The sequence below is a fragment of the Olea europaea genome, chromosome 7, assembly GCF_002742605.1.
Source record: "Olea europaea var. sylvestris chromosome 7, O_europaea_v1, whole genome shotgun sequence".
Lineage (NCBI taxonomy): Eukaryota > Viridiplantae > Streptophyta > Magnoliopsida > Lamiales > Oleaceae > Olea > Olea europaea.
The window spans coordinates 25,026,734-25,043,870 of record NC_036243.1 but is presented as its reverse complement, the minus strand read 5'-3'; the positions used below and the strand labels follow the sequence as shown (position 1 = coordinate 25,043,870).

Sequence of the window (17,137 nt, the reverse complement as noted above, 5' to 3'; positions counted from 1 at the left end):
AGATCTATCTCACAATATGATAATCGATTGGTTTGCTGCCAGGTGACCTTTTCCATTTTGTTTTTTGTTCTGTGCAGACAATTAACTGAAAACTCAACAAGAATTTGGTTAACGCAACAAAACAGAGAAATTACTGCGTAATTGCCCAAATTGTCCAGCAAAAATTATTAATTTTAATCAATCTCCCATTAAAGCATTTCCAATAATCATAACAAAATCTTGTTTTTTCTTCTGTCTATAGTGGAAACTTAATCAATCCTTGCAACAATAATTACATTGATTTGAGGCTATTAAAATCACAAAAGTGCAAGCAACAATATACTATCCAAAAATGTAGACAGAGCTGAATGGGATTGTCTACAATATACTATCCAAAGATGCCAATGTTGAGGGTATCTGAAATTATGCCAATGTAGACAAAGCTGAATGGGTGGCAGATTTTTTTCTTCAATAGCGATGGCCAATCACACCCTTAAGTATTTCAAGTGACCATCTTTATCATTCACATATTTCTCCACAGCAGCTGCTAATGTGGAAGGTATCTGAAATTATGCAAATATATGAAGATTGTGAGACTTGCAGGAAAGAATTTTCAATATCTAAACTATAAGACATGGGGAGCAAAACCTCTATATCGCTAAAAGTATGCACAGCTTCGTTGGCGTCGGTCGGCGGTGGCGGTGAGTGCCCCGGCCGATTTTGCTTCAAGTGGAGGCTTTTTAGTCGGATGCTTAGGGCAAGAGAAGGAAGAGGCTGCCGGTTGAAATTTGGGGAAAATGAATTTCATGTCATTTTATTTTCATTTGCCTGCCATGCATCATTTTTTAATTTCCAAAGACTGCCACGTAATTTTTTTCAAATTCCTGTAGGTTTTCTGTGAGAAGCTTCATGTACCCATCGCACAATTGATATTCGATTGTTTCTATAAGGTATACCTTACAAAATTTGGTCCATAAATGATAATTCTTACAAAGATTTCTCTTCTGAGAATCAGTAGTTAAGGATGTTCAGAATTGTAACTCTACTTTGCAACAATTGTCTGAACAATCTCTCTAATTCAGCCTCTAAACCTTCAATACTTGCATCAAGATTTTGTAACTTTTCACCTGCCATTTTCACATCAACAACCTTGGAATTACTGTTTCGAATGGCAGCATTAAGGGAATTAAGTGCAAAATCTACACTTCCCACCTCGCTTAAAATACCATCATTTCTATGAGAAGCCACAGATTTTACCTTTGAAACAAGAGACCATCGTCCCATTGATGCTGCAGGCGAAGAGAAGAATACGAGAAGACTTCGAAAAATAGATATTGCGTAATCAGTTGTTTTTCTTAACATCCGAGTCGCCATTGGGAGATTGTGATTATCGGTAAGCGTTGCTCCATTTTTTCTCTCCAAGTGCTTGAGTTTTTTGAGACTTTTGGCTATAGATTTGTTCATTTTCTTTCTGAAGGAGAAGTACTCGTTCATATCCTTTTGGATGCTGGAATCTTGACCCTTGCGTCTTAATGCAGATTGAAGAAATTGAACTTGTTCCTTAACCATCACAACCAATTCTCTGATGGCGCCACAGGAATCCAGCAACTCGACCGAGTTTTTGAGTGATTCTTCCACTATTTTTCCATTTTGATAATGTTGAACGAGTGATTTCTGAGTGGTTGGAGACAGCATCAACTCTTCAACATAGTTATATAATTCTGCAAGCCCTAGAAGCCAAGACTTAATACCTTCTGTGGTTATGCAATCAGATTTTTTCGAAATTTCTCTAGTTTTCAGTTTCTGCAGCTCAACTTCGAGTTTTGTGGCATAGGGATTTAATCTTGAAGGCAAACTAATAGATCTAAAATGATTTTGTGCAGATGAAATTGCCATTTTTCTTTCTTGTTTTCGAGGTTCAAAAGTTGATTTATGTTTTGGGAAATTTGGTAAATCTATTTATAGCAACACAATTTCTTAATGGAATTGATTTTGCATGTGATTACAACGTGAATGCCAATGTTTATATTGCATTGCTCACCATCAATCCGGCATCTTCAATATTTTTATATCAAATTGATGCATGGAAACAATATAGAAAGTTGAACATTAACAAGCGGAGACTAATAGAGTTTTCTATGTTTCTATGTCTCCCTAATCACTAGGTGGATTCCTTCAACCAATTTTAGGCACATTCATTGTATAATTAATCAATTGACTTGAAAAATACGCAATCTGTACTGAAATTGCTCATGATGCTTGCATGCATGGAACAAAGAATTGGTGTTTATTCTAAAACTCTTTTTAAATCTCTCAATAGATACGTCAATCATAGAGCTAAATGAAGAGGAAGGATTGACGTAGTCAGGGACGGATCCAGGATTGGATCCACGACCAGGTTACAAAATTTTAAACCCGGCTACTACGTGGGAAAATTTTTTTTACACATAAAAAACTGATTTTTTACCCAAAAAAAAATAATAAATACCTTAAAAAAAATTCTTGGACCTGAGGGGGGGGGGCTACAGCCCAGCCCAGCCCCCCCTATATCCATCTTTGGACGTAGCAGATCTAATTTTATCGAAAATATTAATTTTTTGTAATTGTTTATTCAGTTCACCCATTCTCTTGTATAAGCCAATACAATGCTATTTGAAATTAAGAACAAAAGAGATGTTAACATATTGTCATTGTCTAACATGAAGCGTTGTCCATGTAGTGTACATTCTCTAGTGTCCCCAAGAATTACCTATCTTAATCAACAGTCTCATAAAATTTTGAATCGAGTTGGCTGTATAGACCACTCACATATGCAAAGGGGTGGGTGAATTTATTTTTAAATAATCACCCACCTCCCACCCGCTCGCCCACCCACCTCGGTATGTGTCCGGTCTGTACAGGCAGCCAAAATTATTCTAAAATTTTTAGACCCTATAAATTTTCAAAATACAAAAATATATTGCCAGCTCTATGTACCTAGCCTAGATTTTTTTTGGTGGGGAAGAAGGTGGGGTTGGTGAAGAGACAGATTTATATGGTAATATTTAGATTCAAATTCAAAATTCTTATTCCAAATACAATTAGGTGGCTCGATTTTTCTTGTCCCCTTTAGATCTCTTTGGTGAACAAATTGAAATCCTATAAGCTACTTTCGCCCATGATAGTTACCAATTTCCAAACCTAGCCAAGGGCTTGGAAAATTTGCAACATCACAACAAATTTCGTCTTAGGCAAAATTTTTGAATGGACTTGTCAACATTAAACAGATTACATGATCATCAACTGTATTATTGCTGGCGATTTCAACAGTTAAAAAAGGGGAAAAAAAATTATACATTGAGCATTGACTGAACCGGAACTAATTAACTGATTTTTAGTGTAAAGTACGGAATTTTTTATTTTATTTTTTTCATTGCACCGATATCGTATGGACAGAACCACCCGATTCTAGTTCGATTTCAGCTGGTACCGGTGAATTTTACCCACACGGCCTATGTATATATATAATACTAAACGATTTTATTGCGGCAAACTATCATCCACTGGGATTGGAATGTGTTTTCTTTTTTATTTTTCCGTTCCTGTCCTTTAATCTTTCTTTTGTATTTATATTTATTCAAGATTGAAGTCTTTGTCTATTTTACTTCTCCAAAGGTTATATATGCGTGTAGCTTTTTAAGGATGCACAGATAGATACATTCAATGTGCTACAAACTAGAAAGGTTGAGTAACATATTTTTGCGAAAAAAATCAGATCATATTCTAGGTAAAATTCCAATGTCTCAAGTTCCTATCGTATTCAAATTAACATTTACAATTGCATCAAGTAGATAACATTATTCTCAATTCAACTCATTGATTATAATATAGGAGAGATATTGTAACTTAGAAAGATTTTAAATTTCATCTAAAAGGTCAATTGCGTTAAAAAAAAAAAAAAAAAAAAGTAAAACTCTTTAAAATTGAATATAAGAAGCTTGTAAGAGTTGGGAGGAATCATCCAGCAGAGTAGGTCTTAGGTTAAGGGGGCATTTAATGCAACAATTAATGTTTTCTTAAAAGTAAGGTTAGAAACAATTTATTGGAAGAAGTGACATTGGAAGGTGTTTTCTATCAAATGAAGCTAGTTACTTAGGATGTCTTCATTCGATAGACGTGGCACGCTGACCTTGATAGGTTGGTTCCTAAGGCACATCGCATGAAGTGATCAATCACCACGACATGGTCCCACTTCGACTAGGTGGATGGTGATGTGAAGTGTACTGTTTCACGAATCAGTAATTTTTGTAATTTTTTACTTGCCATTTGCACATCAACAGCCTTGGAATTACGGTTTCTGAGGGCAGCAACAAGGGAATTAAGAGCAAAATTTACACTTCCCACCTCGCTTAAAATATCATCATTTCTATGAGAAGCCACAGACTTTAGCTTAGAAACAAAAGACCATCCCCCCTTTGAAGCTGCAGGTGAAGGCAAGAATACCAGAAGACTACAAAAAATAGTTATTGCATAATTTGTTGCTTCTCTTAACATCCCAATCGCCATTGATAGATTGTGATTATCTTTAAGTGTTGCTCCATTTGTTCTCTCCAGGTGCTCAAGTTTTTTAAGAATTTTGGCTATAGATTTGTTCATTTTATTTCTGAGGGAAAGGTACTTGTTCACATCATTTTGGATGCTGGAATCTTGACCCTTGCGCCTTCATGTAGATTGAAGATCTTGAACTTGTTCCTTGATCATCCCAACCAATTATCTGATGGTGCCACAAGAATCTAGCAACTCTACCGAGTTTTCTAGGGATTCTTCCACTATTTTCCCATCTTGAACATGTTGAACAAGTGATTGTTGAGTTCTTTGACACTGCATTAACTCTTCAACACAGTTATATAATTCTGCAAGCCCTAGAAGCCCATATCGAATACCTTCGGTGGTTATACTATGAGCTTTTTTTGAAATTTCTCCGGTGTATAGCTTTTCCAGCTCAGCTTCAAGTTTTATGGCATTGGGATGTAATCTTGAAGGCAAACTAATGGACCTAAAATGATTTTGTGCAGATGAAATTGCCAGTTTTCTTGCTTGATTTTGCTAAGACCAAAAGCTGCTTTATGTTTGTGGGAAATTTAGTAAACCTGTTCATAGTAACACGATTTCTTAATGGAATCCATTGCTTTGTAGTTACTGTGTTATAATTGTTTTTGTTGCTACTGTTCACCATCAAACCAGGACCTTGAGTATTTTTTATTTTACTCTTGTGGCAATAAGAAATTGTGTTACTATAAATATAAAATTGTGTTTCTATAAATATAGAAATTGCATGTGATTGAAATGTCAGTGGCATTATTTTTGTAGTTGTTTTTGCTGCCGCTTGTTAAAATTTGGGTGTGACCCGGATTTTTTGATGAATATAATTGAGAGTTCTAATTAAAGTGCACATTGAGAATATTAAGCCAAGAAACCAAAAATACACAAAGTATACCAAGATTTCACTGTGAAATGCAGATCAAACATTTGACACAAGATTTCATCGACTATTGGGCTCAGAAAATTCATTGTACCCTTTTGCACAATTGTAAAGCACCAAAGAATAAACACCTAAACCCACTAAGGAAACTAGACACAGCTACTTCGACGAGACAGTAAGGAAAACCCCAAAATAGATATCATTCATTTCTCCTCTCAAAGAATCACTTAGATTCACTCAATCACAATGGAAAAATAACCCCAAATCATAGAAGACTTCAAGGGGAACATGAAGAAGACGAAGGAGAAAGCAACCAGAAAGTTTGGGTTCTAGAGAGTTCAAGAGACGGAAGAAAATGAAGTGAATCCGCTAGGGCAACCCAAGAGACATGTATTTATACAAAAGCTTGTCCATCATTGATATCAACTTGAAGATCCAACGTCCCGGAGTAGCACACGTGACCTATAGTTTGGGCTCGGGTTCTTGGGCTTCAACAATTGTGTTATGGGGCAATGGAGTGTATAATCTATTGTTTGGGCCTAACCCAATTTCATCATAGCTCACTGTTTGAGTTATAATTCCAAAATTGGCATCACAACTCAAACAATCTCCACCTTGATGCCAGTGACTCAAACAGTATCCAAAATTCAAGAAAAATAACAATTCCAGCACATCCTTTATTTAGATTCCATAGCTCACAGCACCAAGGTGGGCACACTAGCACTTGCAATTCATAAAGAATCACCCAACATCAATTTTTAGAATTTTCAAACAAGATTTAAACTTGTTAAGAAGAAGTATCTTGGTTCCATATCAGTTGGATTGAACTCAGTAGGTATTTTTTCAAGTACAACAAAATTCTTGTGAATAATATCATGAATAAAATGAATCCTAACATTTATATGCTTTGTCCTTTCATAAAAAACAAGATTTTTGCACAAATGAATGACACTTTGACTATCTGAGTACATAACTACTGGGTGTGAAAGAACGTTCAATTCATATAACAAACCTTTAAGCCAAAATGCTTCTTTTATGACTTCGGTGGCAACCACATATTCTGCTTTAGTGGTTGATAATGCAACAGTAGGTTGTAATTGTGATTTTCATCTCTCACAAGTGCCACACAAAGTAAACATGTAAGAGGTAGTTGATTTTCTATTGTCCCTGTCCCCCACATAATTAGAATCAACAAAACCCTTTAACACAATACCTTTCTTACAAGGATTAAAACATAAACCCAAGATCGAGGACCCCTTTAAATATCTAAGTAATCATTTTAAGGCAGTCCAGTGTTCAGGGTTGGGATTAACCATAAATTTACTTAAAGTACTGATAGCATGAGCAACATTAGGTCTGGTACATACCATAGTATATATAGCAGACCCCACAACATTAGCATAAGAGACTTTTTGCATATATTTTATATCAAATTCATCAACAGGGGACTGATCTTTACTAAATTTAAAATGACTTGCAAGTGGTATAGTGATAGACTTTGATTCATGCACAACAAATTTAGATAACACTTTTTGCACATAGGCAGATTGTGAAAGAAAAAGAACCTGTTGGGATCTATTTTTCTTAATATCCATACCTAAAATCCTTTTAGCATGACCCAAGTCTTTCATTTCAAATTCAGAGCATAAAGATCTTTTAATATCATTAATATCACTTAGACGTTGCCCTATTAATAACATATCATCCACATAGAGAAGTAGGTAAACGATCATAGCACCATTTTTATCATTTTTAAAGTATAGACAATGATCAAATGAGCTTCTAAGAAAACCAACATATGACACAAAATTGTCAAAGCGTTTATACCCTTGTTTAGGTGATTATTTAAGCCCATACAAAGATCTTTTTAGGATCAATAAAACTTGGTGGTTGACACATATAAATGGTTTCTTCCAAGTCTCCATGCAATAAAGCAGTTTTTACATTCATTTGTTCAAGTTCTAAGTCAAAATGTACTACTAAGGCGAGCATGACCCTAATGGTTGTATATTTAACCACTGGTGAGAATATCTCATTATAATCAATCCCAGGTTTTTGTGTAAATCCCTTTGCCACTAATCTGGCTTTAAAGTAATAGGTTGTTTCAAATTATTTCCCTCTTTTATGTTATAAATCCACTTACAGTCAATTATAGATTTATCTTTAGGCTTAGGAACTAAAGTCCAAGCGTCATTTTTCAACAAAGAGTTCATTTATTTTTCCATAGCTAATTGCCACTCTTTTGACAACTGACAACCTCTTCATATGTTTTAGGTTCTTTAAAGGCCAAATCTTGAAATAACAATAAGGTAAGAGATAGCGAGTCTCTCATCCTAAGAGGTTCCTTTATATCTCTTCTAACTCTATCCCTAACTAATTGATACCCTTCTAAGGGATTTTCTTCCTCACCCACTTTTGAACATGCACTTCTTCCTCTATTTCAGCTTCTGAAACATCCTCATTTTGAGTATGAACTTCATCAGTATATTCAACAGGTGTTCTAAGCTTCACCTGCAGCCTAGTCTCCTCATTTTTATCTCTCACAGATTTAGTTTCTTGATATTTCTCAGACATACAGGGCACGTCACACTCATTAAAGGTCACATTCCTACTTGTGATTATTCTAAATACCTTAACACTCCTATCCCACAACCCACTTCTTCCTCTATTTCAGCTTCTGAAACATCCTCATTTTGAGTATGAACTTCATCAGTATATTCAACAGGTGTTCTAAGCTTCACCTGCAGCCTAGTCTCCTCATTTTTATCTCTCACAGATTTAGTTTCTTGATATTTCTCAGACATACAGGGCACGTCACACTCATTAAAGGTCACATTCCTACTTGTGATTATTCTAAATACCTTAACACTCCTATCCCACAACCTGTAGCCTTTTACACCCTTAGGATACCCCATAAAAACACATTTTATGGATCTAAGTTCAAGCTTACCAACACTTTGATGGGAGAATGCTGCACAACCAAAGGTTTTAGGGTGAACATAATCTGGGATTTTTCTAGACCACACCTCATCAGGGGTTCTATTTATGATATACGCTGCTGTCATAGCAGCTTCTCCCCACAACACTTTAGGGACACCAGTACTGATCATCATGCATCTAACCTTGTCTAGAATGGTCCTATTCATCCTCTCAGTAACTCCATTTTTTGAGAGGCATTGGGAACAGTTTTATGCCTAAGGACCGCACTTGCATAATTGATCAAAATCAGTATTACAAAATTCTAGACCGTTATCAGTTCTTAGTATCTTAATTTTCTTCCCTGTCTGATTTTTAATCAAGGTTTTTCAAGTTTTAAAATTTTCAAAAGTATCCGACTTTTGTTTTAACAGAAAAATCCAATTTTTTTTTTTGAAAAATCATCAATCAAAGACTTTCCACCTTGAGTAATGGTAGATGAGGGTCCCTACAAATCAGTATATACATACTCCAAAATTGAAGTAGTCTCATGCTTTTCAGCATTGAAGTGAAGTCTATGTTGTTTTCCCAAAGTACAGAATTCACAAAAGGGGATTTTTAAAATATTATCTTTTCTGAAAACATCATTTTTACTAAAAATGTGCAGACCTTTTTCACTCACATGTGCTAACTTGTTGTGCCATTTTAAGGTGGCATCAACTTCAGCAGTTGAGGACTCAGCAGTGTGACTTGAAACAACTTCAACTCTAGTGACATATATGCCATTCCTTTTGACACCATTGAAATATTACAAGAGAGCCTTTAATTACTTTTAATAATTCATTACCAAACCTAGCTTGCAGGCCAATGTCATCAGATTACCCATAGAAATTACATTTCTGTTTAAATCAGGGACACATCTTACTCTTTCTAGGATAAAGATATATACATTCTCAAATTTCAAAGTCAAACTACCAGTTCCTAAAATTTACAGGCTACACTATTACCCATTACTACCCCACCCCTATTTATTTCTTTAAAATTTTCTAACCAGGTTCTTTTGGAAGTACATGGAAGATGCAGCTAGAGTAAAAAATCCACTCTTAACCCTAGTCATTATTTTCAGAAAAATTTATAACATTTAGGTCAGTAATGGGTTCTGTCACAACATAGACATCCACAATTTTATCTTCTAGGGGCTCTACCACATTCCCTCATCTACTTTCTTTTCTCTATGTTCATTCTTTTTCTTGTAGCAATCTTTAATAAAATGACCGAATTTTCCACATCCATAACACTTCCAATTCCCAGCCCTAGACTTGGATCTAGATCTTCCTTTTCCTTTCTTCTTGTTATTATTATTTCCTTGATAACTCTAATTATCATGACTACTACCTTATCTATTAAGTGATTTCCCTATAACAAACAGGCTCTTAGATTTCCTTCCCTGTCTCTCACACCTAAGTTCTAGCTCTTTACTTCTTAAAGAGTCCACAACAACTTCAGGGGTCAAGGCATCTCTGCCATATTGAATGGCAGTTTTTACATCTTTACATGCTTTAGGTATTGAGTTTAGAAGAATCACATCCTTATATTCCTCAGAAACCTTATCATCAGCATTGGTTATATCTTGAACCAATTCATTAAAGACATCAAGATTATCTTCTAAATCTTTTGAAGGTCTATCTTAAAGTTGAAGAATCTTTCTTAAAGAAATATTTTGTTTGGTAAAGATTTCACTAAATACAGGTCTTCTAGTTTTTCCCACAAAGCCTTTGCATTATCAAGTTTTCCAACTTTTCGTAATACTTTGTCAAACAAATGCAAAATGATAGAGGTATAGGCAAGTTCATCAGATTCTTTTTTTGTTCTTCAATCATAGTATCAAGAAAATCATCAGTTATAGCTTTTACAACTTTCTGTTGAACAAAGACCCATTTCATTTTTTGTTTCCAAATGGGAAGTCCCCTTTTTTATTAAAAACCCAAGTTCAAACTTAGTAGTTGACATTTGGACTTCTTAATCAACACAAGAAAATTATTTAGGTTCAATTTCAATAGAAATAGGTGGATACAGATTACAATGTGACAGCACTAAGAGTTAGACAAGTTATTAAGTATCAAGAAGCTTCAAGAATATCAAGAAAATTACAACACAGAGAATAAATAAGAAATAACAAGAAGTAACCGTGTGATCAAATGTAGTGTACTTCAAGCCTCGAATGCTAAATTCACTAGGATTTCGTGAAGATCAAGTTCTTAGGTCAAGACACAATTTGGAACATCAAGACCAGAAACAGGAAGAAATATTATCAATGTATCACACAGAACCAATACACGAATGCAGTCTACAATATTAATCTATGACGTATATTTTAATGCACAGAAAGATCTACCAGGTTGTATAGCAATTTACAGTAACAAAAACATACATGTAACACATGCAACTAAAATCAGATTGGATGTTATAAGAGAAAACCAGTGTCAAACCAAAGTAGTAGTCGAGTTATGACTACTAATAACCAAAATCGCCTCAAGAATGATTTTTATCAACCAAGAATCAATCGCGAACACTCAGTTCGCATAAAGGCAGCCCTGCAAGAAACTAAAGAGTCATCCAAAATAAACAATCCTTAGTGCAACATCAGTACAAAATATAACCCAAGGCATTTAAGATCTATGATTAAAAAATACAGATCTAGGGTTTTTCCAAAAAAAAGAAAAAGAAAAAAGAACACAGTCACAGGGAACTCTCAAGACCTGACTATGAAAATGAATTTCTCCCAACCAAGACACTGTCGAACACAGCCCAAACACCACTGATGGCTCTGATACCACTATTAAGCAAAGAAACCAAAAATACACAAAGTATACCAAGATTTCATTGTGAAATATTACAAAACCAGATCGAACATTTGACACAAGATTTCATTGACTATTGGGCTCAGGAAACTCGTTGTACCCTTCTGTTCAAATGTAAAGCACCAAAGAAAAAAGACACAAACCCACTAAGGAAACTGAAAGCAACTACTTCGACGGGATAATAAGGGAAACCCCAAAACAGATATCAGTCCTTTCTCCTCTCAAAGAATCACTTAGATTCACTAAATCACAAAGTATAAATAATCCCAAATCACAGAAGACTTCAAAGGGAACACGAAGAAGACGAAGGAGAAGGCAACCAGAAAGTCTGGGTTCTAGAGACTTCAAAAGACGGAAGAAAATGAAGTGAATCTGCTAGGGCAACCCAAGAGACATTTATTTATACAAAAGCTCATCCACTGTTGATATCAACTTGAAGATCCAATGTCTCGGAGTAGCACACGTGGCCTATAGTTTGGGCTCGGGTCCTTGGGCTTCAACAATTATGTTATCGGGCAATGGAGTGTAGTATCTATTGTTTGGGCCTAACCCAATTTCATCATAGCCCACTGTTTGAGTTATAATTTCAAAATTAGCATCACAACTCAAACAAAGAAATTTTTTATTTAGAATGTTTTTGAAATCCTATTCGAAGTCTATTAACAAATTTTAATTGATGTTCTATTTGAAAGTCATATTGGGAGTTGAAATTTTTATTGGATTTAAAGAGATCAAGATAAGGAAATTTTTAGGCTTCTATTTCATCAACTCTACTTCTAGAGCTTGGATTGTCCCCATAAATATTTGATTATTCTTCTAGCTTATGTATTGCTGAAATTGTATTTTTTCTCTCTATTGATTGTCAATTAATAAAATTACTCGATCTTCTACAAATTGAAAGCCTAAGAATGACTAACTAAGAGGGGGGGGGGAGTGAATTGGTTATTTAAATCTTTTTCAAAAATAATTGTTAATATAAACAATTTGCAAATAAAATAAATAGCAAGCAAGATAACTTCGAAAAATAACAAGAGAAAGTGATAGAAGATGCAAACGATGTGTTATGGAGGTTCGATCCAATCACGATCTACGTCCCTCGTTACCAAACTCTCCATTACGAATAAAGGCTTTTTCACTAAATGTGATTGACTTATGATACAATCCAACCTTCTACAAAGCTTTCAGTGACTTACAAACAAAGAGTACCGATCCTTTTACAACGTTGAGCTTTTCAGGATCTCAACACGACCCACAATTCAATCAAAAGTAAATTTTACAAAAATGAATCTTCTCCAACAATAAAGTTATATTCAAAGTTGAGTTCAATGGAAAGGAGAAGGCTAACACTTTTTTAATGAATGACAATAAGTAAAGCTCAAGTGTTAGGTTTGAAAAACTTTGATAAATGAAATTATTTTCAAAAGTAAACTCAATCAAACGTTTTCCAAAACTGAATGAATTGATAGAGATAAATAAAGAGTAGAGAGTTAAAGCTTAAAAGTATCTCAATTAAATGCTCTTGGAGGTGATGAAATGAATGCAAGAGGCTGAGGTATTTATAGAGTCCAAAATGTTAAAAAATCTAAATTTGTGAATGACTCGTCCGGTCGATCACCTCTTGTCTGGAAGACCAATATAGTCGTGTGTACAGTAAAAATCAGAAGTCAGAACGGTCAAATTCCAGACCATTGGAGGGAGTCCGATCGACCACCTCTCATGGCCGGTCGACCGCCTCTCTGGTCGGTAGACCGTCCCGGTAGTACGGTCTTCTTACGTTTTGGTCTCGTTTGTTTCAATTTGAAAGTTTTGAAGTGCATAGTTGGAAAGTCTAATTTTCGTCCGACTAAGAATGAGTCAAGAAGGAATAAATCGAAGTGAGTTACTTCATCGAGATGACCTTTCCTAGGTAGAATAATATGGGCAATGATGTTGTGTAAAACCTTACAAGGTAAAGTTAATTGATTTGAACTAAGTTTTATCGGGTGTTCAAAATTCTTTCCAATCACTCTACAGTATGCAACAATAAGATTATAACCTTCAAAGGTTGGATGAGCCATGGGACAAAACACTTGATTTGAACAATCTTCTAACTCAAGAAGAGAATGTAGAAGGGCATGGGTAATTGTAACTTTTTTACCTTTGAGAAAACAAGAAATTCTACCCGGACGAGGAATATAAATCATGTTTTTGTAAAATTCTTGCATAAACTTAGGATAAGCATTTTCTCCCATGGATGCAATAGAAACCCAACTCATACTTTCAAAGAACTCTTCTATATGGAATGCAAGTGCTTGAAGTGTAAAATCGGCAAAATCTACAGTCTTACCTACAAGAATGAGAGATTTATCAAAGTGATTTTCTAGCACTTTGGGTTTGTTTTCTGATGAAGGAGCTGGTAGCCTCTCTCTCCTTGGCTTCTTTCCCGAAATTTTCGCTCTAGGCATGGCGATTTAAATGTGAAAAAACTTTAAAATCTGGTCGACCATTGAAAAGAGAGAAAGAAGAGTTGGAGTTGGAAAGAAATGACGATTTTAAGAGTTTGAAAAAGAAAAAGTGATGAGTTTTTCAAATCTTATGGAAATTTCAAGAAAAAGTTTAGATCTAGGTAGATTTGATGGAGATCTAAGAGGAAGAAGAGAAGAAGTGAGAAAAATGGAGGAGAAATGAAGACGAGAGGGTTTTAAAATCTGAAAATCGTGTCGGTTCGATCGATCGGACGATATTTTATTTTATTTTATTTTTTTGTTCCAAAAAAATCTGGTTTTCTGGTAGACCATTTCCGGTCAACTGGATGTCGTCCAACAAATTTTTTTTTCTTTAAATCATGCAAAAACTTTAGTGTTGGAAAGTTTTAAAATTTATACCACTTCATTTTCATCAATAATTCCTCAACCTCTTCGAATATGAGAAAATCGGTAACGCGCTAGAGGATTGGTAAAGATATCAGCTAATTGGTCCTTGGTTTTTATAAATTCCATCACAATATCTCCTTTTTGCACAAGATCACGAAGAAAATGTTGTCGAATTTCTATATGCTTAGTACGTCAATGTAAGACGGGATTTTTAGACAAGTTAATGGAACTAGTGTTATCACATAAGATAGGCACATGATCATAAGTCAAATAATATTCACATAGAGTTTGTTTCATCTAAAGTTTTTGTGCACACCAACTTATCGCCGAAATGTATTCCACCTCGATGGTAGATAGTGCGATGAAATTTTGTTTTTTACTAGACCAAGACACAAGTGTAAAGCCTAGAAAGTGACAATTTTCACTAGTGCTTTTACGATCAACATTACATCCGGCTCAATCGGCATCCGAATAATTAATTAAGTCAATGTGAGTGCCTTTTGGATACCAAAGTCCCAAACTTCTAGTTCCACTTAGATAACGAAAAATTCTTTTTACAGCCTTTAAGTGTGATTCTTTATGATTAGATTGAAAACGAGCACATAAGCAAATACTCAACATAATATCGAGCTTGTTAGCAATTAAATAAAGAAAAGATCCGATCATACCTTGATATTTTGTGACGTCCACGGATGTGCTTTGCTCATCTTTATCAAGCTTTAGAGACGAACTCATTTGTGTGTTCATAGGTTTAATTTCATGCATATCAAATTTCATAAACATGTTTAATATGTATTTATTTTGATTTATGAAAATTCCTTATTTTGTTTATTTAAATTGAAGACCAAGAAAGAATTTTAATTCACCCATCATGCTCATTTCAAATTCTTTACTCATGTAATTTGAAATTTTTTCACAAAGACGAACATTTGTAGTACCAAAAATGATATCATGAACATAAATTTGAAAAATGAGCATATCCTCGTTATGAGTTTTTACAAAAAGTGTAGTATCAACTTTTCCAATAGAACAAACCATTTGAAAGAAGAAATTTGCTTAAACGGTCATACCAAACTCTTGGAACTTTTTTCAAGCTGTAAAGAGCTTTTCTAAGTTTAAAACCATGATCCGGATACTTGTGATCTTTAAAATCGGGAGGTTGCTCACCAAAAACTTCTTCTTGAATAAATCCATTCAAAAATACAAATTTTCATTTATTTGATAAAGTGGAAAACCTTTAAAGCATGTAAATGCAAGAAACATGCGAATGAATTCTAGTCTAACTACGGGTACATAAGTTTTTTCAAAATCGATAGCTTCTTCTTGATTGTAACCTTGCGCCACTAATCTAACCTTGTTACGCACAATTATTTCATTTTCATCTCTTTTATTTCTAAAAATCCATTTGGTACCAATAACGGTTTGATGATTTGGTCTAGTGACTATGTCCTAAACATGATTTCTTTCAAATTGATTTAATTCTTCTTGCATCATTACAATCCAAAACTCATCAAACTCGGCTTCTTTGAAATTTTTAGGTTCGATTTGAGAAATAAATGCACAACTACCTAAATAATTTTTATAAGAAGTTCTAGTAGTAATACCTTCCGACTGATCACCAATAATAAGCTCCTTAAGATGGGATGAAACAAATCTCCATTCCTTTGGTAACGAGGGATTACTTTGTTCTTCGATTTGTCTTTCTTCATTTTCTTGAGCATTTGATTTCTCATTTTCTTCATTTGGTGCCTCCTTATTTTGGTCTTGAATTTTCATTTGTTCAAAAGGAGCTTCCAGTTCTACATGATCATCACTACCTTTCTTTCGATCAAAAGAGTTAGTCTCGTCAAAAGTAACATGCATGGATTCTTCAACGACTAGAGTATGTTAAAAACTCTATAAGCTTTGCTAGTCGATGAATATCCTAGAAAAATTCCATCAGGTTTGGAGTCGAATTTTCCCAAATTGTCTTTTATATTTAATATAAAACGTTTACATTCAAAAGTTTTGAAATAACTAATATTTGAAATTCTATTTTTCCAAAGTTCGTGAGGCGTTTTAGTTTTGTTTTTGCTCACTAAAATTTTATTGATGACGTAGCAAGAGGTATTAACGGCCTCGGCCCAAAAGAGCTTAGGCAAATTATTTTCATTTAACATGGTCCGAGCCATTTCTTGCAATGTACGATTCTTTCTCTTTACTACACCATTTTGTTGAGGTGTTCTAGGAGCCGAAAAATTATGTTCGTATCCATATTCTTTACAAAAATAATCAAAATCAATATTATCAAATTCTCCACCATGGTCACTTCTAATTGTTATAATAGAATAGCCTTTTTCATTTTCAACTTTTTTACAAAAATGTTTAAAAACTTTCAAGACTTTTTCTTTTAAACTAAAAAATATGACCCAAGTAAATCTTGAAAAATCGTCGACTATAACAAAAGCGTAATATTTACCACCTAAGCTAGCCGTCCTAGAAGGTTCAAAAAGATCCATGTGAAGAAGTTGTAAATGTCTTGTAGTTAAAGTATAAAGTTTAGGTTTGAAAGATTTTTTTACTTGTTTTCCAAATTGACAAGCATCACAAATTTTATCATTTTCAAATTTGGCAAACCTTTTATAAAACAATTTTTAGAAATTTTTGAAAGAAGATCCATATTTATATGCCCAAGTCTTCTATGCCAAAGCCTTGATTCTTCTTTCAAGCTAAGTAAACAATTTTCATCATTCTCAAATTCAATGTTTATAATATAAACATCTTTCTTCGGCTTCCTATGAAAATCACATCTTTAGATATTGCATCCTTAATAAGACATTTTGAAGAATCGAATTTTATGTTATAACCTTTATCACATAATTGGCTAATACTTAGTAAATTATGTTTGAGGGTATTAACAAGTAGAACATTTTCAATTGAGGGGGATAAGTGATTACCAGTGCTTCCAATACCAATAATTTTACCTTTGGCATTGTCCCCCAAGGTTACATGTTTTTCATTCTTTTCTTTGAAATTTGATAGCAAGGATCGATCTCCTGTCATATGCCTTGAACAATGGCTATCTAAGA

The 17,137-nt window shown here is 34.3% G+C and overlaps 1 protein-coding gene across 1 annotated transcript; it reads right to left on the bottom strand.

Annotated features, from left to right (window-relative positions):
- Window positions 1-117: 117 nt before the first annotated feature.
- LOC111397743 lies at window positions 118-1,886 on the bottom strand. The gene has a single exon (XM_023024732.1). It carries the CDS (start codon window positions 1,873-1,875, stop codon window positions 991-993), a length of 885 nt encoding a protein of 294 aa, XP_022880500.1. The 5' UTR covers window positions 1,876-1,886; the 3' UTR covers window positions 118-990.
- Between the last annotated feature and the right edge of the window lie 15,251 nt (window positions 1,887-17,137).